Source organism: Varanus komodoensis, unplaced genomic scaffold (assembly GCF_004798865.1).
Source record: "Varanus komodoensis strain SLA01 unplaced genomic scaffold, ASM479886v1 scaffold14_1, whole genome shotgun sequence".
In the NCBI taxonomy this organism is placed as follows: Eukaryota; Metazoa; Chordata; class Lepidosauria; order Squamata; family Varanidae; genus Varanus; species Varanus komodoensis.
The window spans coordinates 20,436,883-20,445,683 of record NW_025335438.1 but is presented as its reverse complement, the minus strand read 5'-3'; the positions used below and the strand labels follow the sequence as shown (position 1 = coordinate 20,445,683).

Below are 8,801 nucleotides of genomic sequence, written 5' to 3'. Positions count from 1 at the left end.
CCTCCCTTCCGGACCACCAAGCGGACCTTGCCAGGGTTTTTATTAAGGAGGCGATGCAGGTGGCAGTACAACAGCTGTCTACTGCTCGTCACCATGTAGACACCAATTCAAGGGCCCTCGTCAATGCCATCTCACTACGCTGACATGTGTGGCTGCGCAATTGTAATTTCCCCAATGAGATGAAGCGCAGAATCGAGGAAATGCCTTTTGATGGTACCGGTCTGTTCCACCGGAAGACTGACCGAAAATTAAAGGCAATTCATGAATCACGCCTAACCACATGCCGCATGGAGCTCCCGCAAAAACGTAAGTGGCAGTGGCCCCGGTCGTCCTACCAGAATCAACCATATTATCCGTGCCAGCAAAACTACCCTCGAACCCAACAATACCAACAACGGCAGCGTCGGAGGCAGCAAGCACAACAGCGTTTTTCCCAAGGCCGTAGGCGATTCGATACCGATAAACGCCCACGTTGACAGCTTGCACGAACCATCCTCTCTATTCCAGCACCACCTTCCCTTCTCCCTTTTGGGGACCGGCTCCAGGGCCGACTCCCCATTTGGGAGTCCATTACATCTGATAGGTGGGTGTTATCTATCATCTCGTTTGGATATAGGATAGAATTCGATGTTATTCCTCCTTCGAGCCCGATTCGCTTCACACCTTCTTCATCGGTGCTACGCGATGAAGTCTCACAGCTACTTCTCAAGGGAGCGATTCGAAAAATGTCCTGTTCAGAAGGATTGCATGGATTCTATTCCAGATATTTTACGGTCCCGAAAAGGGACGGTGGTCTCCGTACGATCCTGGACTTATGAACTCTTAACAAGTACATCAAACCAAGGAGGTTCCAGATGACCACTTTACAGAACATTCTTCCGTTATTGAAAAGAGAGGATTGGTTCGCCTCTCTGGATTTGAAGGATGCTTATTTTCATATTTCCATACATCCTTCACACAGACGCTTTCTACGTTTTACTGTCGGATCCGACCTGTTCAAGTTTAACGTCCTACCCTTTGGCTTGGCCACAGCCCCTCGAGTCTTTACAAAGTGTATGGCACCGGTATGCGCACACTTGCAGACTCGCGGAGTACAGGTTTACCCATACTAGACTGGCTGATCATCTCGCAATCTGAACAAGCTCTCTTGTCTGATATACAAATGACCTGCGCTTTGCTCGATGCTCTCGGCCTCTGCATTAACCGTGACAAATCGACCCTTATTCCCACGCAGGTCATTGATTTCATCGGGGCACGACTCGACTCGACACGGGAAAAAGCTTTCCTCCTACCGGAACGTCAGAATGCTTTATGCAGCCATATTCATCGGATTTGATTACACGGAACGGTTCCAGCCTTGTCCGTTCAGAGACTACTGGAGCATATGGCTGCTGCTATTGCCATTGTCCCATATGCCAGGTTACGTATGCGACCCATTCAACTGTTCTTCAACACTGTTTTTCAACCGCAACAAGATCCTGCCACCAAGCAGATTTGGGTCCCGCATGCAGTCCTTCACACTTTAACGTGGTGGACCATCACAGACAACCTGTCGATCGGCACCCCGTTTCGACCACCTCAGCCAACGATGACTCTGTACACCGACGCATCCCTCCTGGGATGGGGTGTGGCATGTTCGGGACTTCGGGTCCAAGGTACTTGGAACCGACGAGAGGCGAGGAAACACATCAACTTCCTGGAATTTCTAGCGATTTTCAACACCCTCAAGACTTTTGAGACTGTGTTATGCCGTCAAATTGTCCAAATTGCATCAGACAATATAGCGGCAGTTTTCTACATCAACAAGCAGGGGGACACAAAATCACCAGCCTTAGCACGCCTATCAATGGACATTTGGGACTGGTGCATACTGAGGAACATCACGCTTATGGCGGTTCACCTGGCTGGAACTGACAACGTCGAAGCAGATACATTAAGCAGACAGATGTCGACAACCCATGAATGGGAGTTGGACAAACAACTTTGCGAGGAACTCTTCCGCCTGTGGGGTTATCCGGATGTGGACCTGTTCACCACGCAACAGAACAGCCTGTGTGCCCTTTACTGTTCCAGAGCGGGCATCGGGCTGGGATCGATGGGAGATGCTCTCATGGTCCCTTGGAGCAACATACCTTTTTATGCGTTTCCTCCAATCCCACTTCTGACGAGAGTGGTAACAAAAATAGCCCAGGACAGGGCCACGGGGATACTAGTGACTCTGTGGTGGCCGAGACAACCATGGTTTACCACTCTCTTGCTGCTGTCCAGAACGTTCCTTCATGTACCAACTCTCCCGCACTTGTTAACACAACAAGGAGGAGCGATCCGCCATCCAGATATGTTCTCTCTGAAGCTGACGGCATGGCAAATCACCTGATTCACGTCACTGAGTTGGTACCGGGGACACCTCACAGTATGGGTGACCTCACTCAACACATGGTATATGCAGCCCTGACTTCGAATTCGACAGCGAATATCACGATTCCGATGCATACCGACAGAGAAATTCAGGTGATTATCGAATCTGCATTAAGACCGTCCACTCCTCATTCCTATACGGCTAAATGGAGAAGATTCTCCTCTTTTGCGGAGTGCCATTCGTTCTCCCCTGCAACGGCTTCAGTCACCAATATCTTACAATTTCTTTTACATTTGCGTCATGAGGGACTTAAATTGTCATCCATCAAAGTTTATGCAGCCGCTATATCCCATTATCATGGCACTATACACGGGTTATCCGTCTTCTCACAACCGCTGGTTCGGTGCTTCATTAAGGGACTACAAAATTTACATCCGTCTATTTGCCCTGCCATGCCAACGTGGAGTCTTTCTGTAGTACTCCAGGCTCTTACCAAACCACCGTTTGAGCCTTTAGCAACTGCGGACTTATGCCTGGTGTCATGGAAAACTGCCTTTCTAGTAGCGGTTACATCAGCACGAAGAGCTAGAGAGCTTTGTGCTCTCCGCATAGACCCAGCATTTCTGAACTTCCATAAGGAAAAAGTTGTCCTTCGGATGGATTTCTCCTTTTTACCCAAGGTGGCCACATCGTTCCACCTGAATGAGGAAATCGTTCTACCGGCTTTCTTTCCGTCGCCGTTGACCCCAATAGAACGTGCTTTACACACGCTTGATGTTTGCCGCTGCTTGGCTTTTTACAGATCCCGCACTGAATCTTTTTGTACTACTAATAGACTTTTTGTTAAATACTCTGAGCGAAAAATGGGATCACCGATCTCATCTCAGAGACTCTCTAATTGGATCACCCAGACTATTGTCCTGGCTTAAAAGCTATCGAAAATAGACTTACCTGTCTCTCCAACTGGCCATTCTACACAAGCAGTAGCGACCTCGTCTGCTTTTGCCACAGGGGTTCCGTTGCAAGGCATCTGCAGAGCTGCGATCTGGGCTGGTCCATGTACTTTCGCCAAGCATTATCGGCTTGATGTACGTGCCATACGGGATTGCTCTTTTGGAAGAGCTGTTCTCTCATCCGTTCTTCAATGATGACACCTCCCTCCGCCGAGTCTGGTAAGCTTGCGAATCACCCATATGTGTGATGCACAGAGGCCATGACGAAGAAAAGCAGGTTGCTTACCTGTAACTGATGTTCTTCGAGTGGCCATCTGTGCATTCACACAACCCACCCGCCGGCCCCACTCAGTGTCGGTGAGTGGATATCATGTTTTTTCTCGGTACCATACTATAATTTGCATCGGTACCATTTGGATTATGTCGCTGGGTGGTTATTTTTTTTTCGGTACTGAAATATTAATGGCATTGGTACCGGGAGGTTATATCGCTGACTAGAGATTGTTCTCAGTACCGTACTATAATTCACATCGGTACCGTGGGAATATAATGGTGTCTTATCATTACTTTATTTTTAACCTCTAGAGGGCGAACGTGCGGTCTTCAAGACTGAGCAAAATGGCGGACACTCCACTCTATTTATACCACAAAGGGGGAGGGGAGCGGAGTTTTCCTGCCAAAAACCATTAGCTTTCTAATCTTCCGGCCTAGGCACTGCGCAGGTGCAGCAACCCGCACCCATATGTGTGAATGCACAGATGGCCACTCAAAGAACATCAGTTACAGGTAAGCAACCTGCTTTTCTACAGTGGGTGGCGAGAGGGGCAGATGATAGATCTTCAGATGTTTTTGCCTTCATGGCCAGCGGTCAGGAATATTGGGAATTGACGTCCGAAACATCTAGAGAGCTACTTTCTGCCTCAACTGATCTAAAAGTGGAGAGTGGGAGTGCCCTTTCCTCCTCCTCCTCCCCCCACCAGACTTTTCAGGTGTTCCACAACGCCTTTGAAAAGGAGCAGATGTGTGGTATTGGTGCAAGCTTAACCAGGAGATGTGTATTTCCTCCAGCATAATTATCTGATTATGATGATCTGATTCACTCTTATGCCGATGCAGAAGGCATTAATGATGATACATAGACAAAGTGCTTTGTAGATTTTTCAACACATGTTTTGTTTTGTTTGTTTATGACACTTGCCCTCATAGCCCAAGGGCTCTCTAGGCAGCTCACCGAACAACAACGAATGACATAAAGAATAAAATCAAACAACGTAAAAGCTAGTGCATCCAAACATCATAAAAACTAATAATAACAATAAAGGGATTCTATAAGGTAAAAACTGTACATCCTTGAAGCAGACACTGGCTTGAGTGGCCTTCCTGGCTAATCTAAAAATTGTCTTCATCAGCTTCCCTTCTCTTCAGGCATGTCTCCAACACCAAAGATCAATGGAATGGCTGGTTGGGCATCATTGACTGAAGGGTAACTGCAGTGTCCAATCTTCTGCCTGCCTTTCCTGCTGCAGTGCAGAAAAGGCCAGTGATGGGTTTCTTGCCTGTTTGTCAGTGCATGGCCAGAGTTCTCCAGGAGTTTTCATCATGCACTTGCCAAACAAACCCTTCACTTCACTTCACATTGAAATGGAGGAAGTGGTAGAGAACTCACAAGGGCTAGGATTATTTTTGCCACCCTCTGTTGTTGAAAAGAAAGCTGGCTGCTCATCTTGCCCACCACAGGGTGACACCACTGTTGATACAGCAAGTTGTTGACCGTTTCCCTTCCATGATATACAGCAGCAATACTGGAAGGCACTGTCTAATTTAAAGGTAGCTTTTTCTATAGTCACCCAGCAATCTCACAGCTAAACTCAACCGATGACTTGCAGTTTCTGTTCTTAATAACTGTTCTATGCAGAGTCCTCCTTAAAAGTGACACTCCAGTTGTATGGAATACCATCCTTATAGAGATTCATCCAGTGCCTGTTTTATGCCCAGGCCTTAAAAAAACCTCTGATGATTTACTGGTTTAGTGTTTTTAGCCGCTTTTTATGATCTATGTACATTTCATATGTCCATTTTTGTGCTTCCTTCTCTTTTACACTGCAGACTATTTTATTATTTTATTATAAGTTGTATTAAGGGCACCACCCAGACATAACTATGGTAAATACATATTTGCTGAAACATCCACATAGTGCAAATTATGTTTCTGATAAAATATAGTTTGCCACCAAACCTCAGGAGCAATGTAAATGTTGGTCACCTATCTGAATGCCTTTAAAAGAGGACTGGACAGATTCATGGATAAGAAGGCTTTCAGTAGTTACTAGCTGATGGCTATATGCTGTCTGAAGCATCAGAGACATTACAGTTGTGTACACCAGTTACTGGGGAGTGTGGGCAGAAGGATAATGTTCTGTTCATGTCTCCTGCTTGTGAGTTTTCCACGGGCAGCTGGCTGGCCTCTGTGTGAACAGAATTCAGGACTAGATGGACCCTTGGTCTGATCCAGTGTGTCTCTTCATATATCTTAAGAGTGACTTCCAGTTCTGTCTTGGTGGTAAACTATGGCTTTCAGTAATCATAATGTTCCCAGCTTGGGTATCATGGCAGATTAGGAAGGGGGAGGGATTGCAGCACATAAGGGGGAGTGGGGAGGAAACATGTGCAAGTCTGAAAAAAGGCCCTTAAAGGTAAACGGGTAGAAGCAGCCAAGTCTCTGCTCTTTTAATTCAATATAAATATATTTTTGCTGTGGAACATTTACCCCTAAGATGTAATGCTGCTCCTGTGGAACATGTCTGGCAGCCTGATAAGGAAGTCATGTTCTTCTAGCCAGAAGAGCATGTGGTTCACCTCCTGCCCAACATCAAGATCTGTTATCCCTTAATCCTCTAAGATGTTCCTTCATTCAGATGATAGTGTTACAAAATGAGAACAAACACTGGCATACTTGATGTGTCTTTCAGTGGAAGGAAATGCCTTTAGTGAACTTGTTACTAATATTCTCTATAAAGCAATATGGAGAACCATAGCTAAGCCAGTATTAGATACAAATATGTAGTTACGGGTTTCTGTTCCTTTTCCTTGCTTTTTGCCTTGCTCACTAGTTCAACACCCGTGTCCATTCTCTTTCTCTGGATGTTAATCTTGCCTTGCTTAGGATAGCGATTGAAGGCTGGTTGTTGGACATACCATAGGATTGGAAGGCTCTGATACGGCATATACCACAAAAACATTATTTAAACCCAGTCTTAGATGGCATTTAAGAGCACTGATAATGCATTATATGGAAGCATCAACGCAGTGAGGACACCCATTTTTCAGGGTGAAAGTATACATCTGTTTCTCTTTCTGTTGAAAATGTTTGAGTATTCAGTCTGCCTTGTGATCATGCAGGCTGTCATATATGCAGCATGCAATTTTCATATGCTTAAAAATGCTGTATTTTTTCAGGTACATTCATTAAAACTTGCACTCGAAGGTGTGGAGAAGGAAAGGGATTTCTATTTTGGAAAGTTAAGGGAAATCGAGCTTCTCTGTCAAGAACATGGGCAGGAAAATAATGACCTTGTCCAGCGGTTAATGGAAGTTCTCTATGCTTCAGAAGAACATGTGAGTCCAAAATAATTTGCTGTTTTTAATTGCAGGGAATTGTATACCATGTGTCTTAAACTAAAATAGGTAGCATTAGTACACTAATAAAGATGGCAGATTATATCACACTAAATAGATTTTTTTTCAGTTAACTGAAACATATAGTTTTCACTTTAAAGATGGAACTTAACAGTTTCCCATCAATATTGTGGATTTTATTTTTCAAATTTTGTTGAGGATGAAAGTTATTGTTGCTGTGTTTCAGGATTTATTTATTGTTGATTGCCCAGAGTACCCTTTTGCTCCTTGCTGAACTGTATAGCTGAGGGTCAAATTGTTGTCAGGAGAGTTTTCTTTCCACAGGGTCAAAAAAAAGTGAGAATTTTATTTATTTATTTATTTATTTATTTATTTATTTATTTATTTAGAAAATTTCTATGCTGCCCCATTCACCGAAACCTCGGGGCGGCTCACAAAAATATCAATTAAAATATAATACAATAAAATATAAAACAAGTTCACAATATTAAATAAGTTGCCCTGGCCAAAGAATAAAATAAATAAATAGTATTAACAGTTAAAATGACATTGAATAAAAAGGTCTTCGCCTGGTGCCGAAAAAGAAATAACGACGGCACCAGGCGGACCTCTCTGGGGAGCGCATTCCATAGATTGGGCGCCACCACAGAGAAAGCCCTCCTCCAAGTACCTACCCTCCTAATTTCCTTCACGGAGGGTTCCCGGAGAAGGGCCTCCCCGCTGATCTCAAGGGGCGGGCGGGCATATATGGACGTAAGCGCTCCTTCAGGTAACCAGGACCCAGGCTGTTAAGTGCTTTATAGGTCATCACCAACACCTTGAATTGGGCCCGGACTTCAATGGGAAGCCAGTGAAGCTGACGGAGGACTGGAGTCATGTGAACAGAACGCCCAGTCCCCGTCAGCAGCCTGGCAGCTCTATTTTGAACCAATTGAAGTATTCGTACCGTCTTCAAGGGTAGCCCCACGTACAGCGCGTTACAGAAGTCAAGGCGGGAAGTCACCAATGCGTGTGTCACTGTCACCAGGCAGTCGTACTCCAGGTAGGGGCGCAGCTGATGGATCAGCCAAAGCTGAAAGTGCTCCTTGCCACCGCTGTCACCTGAGCTTCCAGTGAAAGGTCTGGGTCGAGGAGCACTCCCAAGCTGCGGACCATGTCCCTAAGAGGGAGTGCAACCCCATTCAGGACTAGGTTCAATTCACCCTCCCCGAAGCCCGATCCGCCAACCAACAGGACCTCCGTCTTGTCTGGATTGAGCTTCAGTTTATTGGCCCTCATCCAGCCCATTACCTCGGCCAGGCACCGGTTCAGCACAGCCACTGCCTCACCCAAATTGGTGGAAAATGAGAGGTAGAGCTGGGTATCATCAGCGTACTGATGATTCCACAGCCCACACCTCCTGATGACCTCTCCCAGCGGTTTCATGTAGATGTTAAACAGCAGAGGGGACAAAATGGACCCGTGCGGTACTCCATGGCATAGCTGCCGTGGTGCAGAGCCATAGTCCCCCAGCACCACCTTCTGGAATTGGTCATTGAGATAGGAGCAGAACCACTGCAAAGCAGTGCCTCCAACCCCCAATCACGCTAGCCTATCCAGAAGGATACTATGGTCGATGGTATCGAAAGCCACTGAGAGGTCCAGAAGAACCAACAGGGGCGCACTCCCCTGTCCTTCTCCCTGCACAGGTCATCGTACAGGGCGACCAAGGCAGATTCAGTACCGTACCCGGGTGTGAAGCCAGACTGAAATGGGTCCAGATAATCAGTTTCATCCAAGAGAGCTTGCAGTTGTCCTGCCACCACCCGCTCCAACACCTTGCCCAGAAACGGGATGTTGGCCACAGGGCTATA

The 8,801-nt window shown here is 46.1% G+C and overlaps 1 protein-coding gene across 7 annotated transcripts in view; it reads left to right on the top strand.

The window, feature by feature from the left end:
• Nucleotides 1-8,801, top strand: part of MAPRE2 (microtubule associated protein RP/EB family member 2) — a 114,231-nt gene that overhangs the window by 97,838 nt on the left and 7,592 nt on the right. For 6 of the 7 annotated variants that reach the window (XR_006414095.1, XM_044424177.1, XM_044424183.1 and 3 more), the window contains one exon: nt 6,769-6,927. The exons of the other annotated variant lie outside the window; for it this stretch is intronic. Coding sequence is in view for 5 of the 6 variants with exons in the window: in XM_044424177.1 (XP_044280112.1) it covers nt 6,769-6,927 (159 nt within the window). In the remaining variant the exon portion in view is untranslated. The remainder of the gene's footprint in view (nt 1-6,768; nt 6,928-8,801) is intronic. 7 annotated transcript variants of the gene reach the window in all.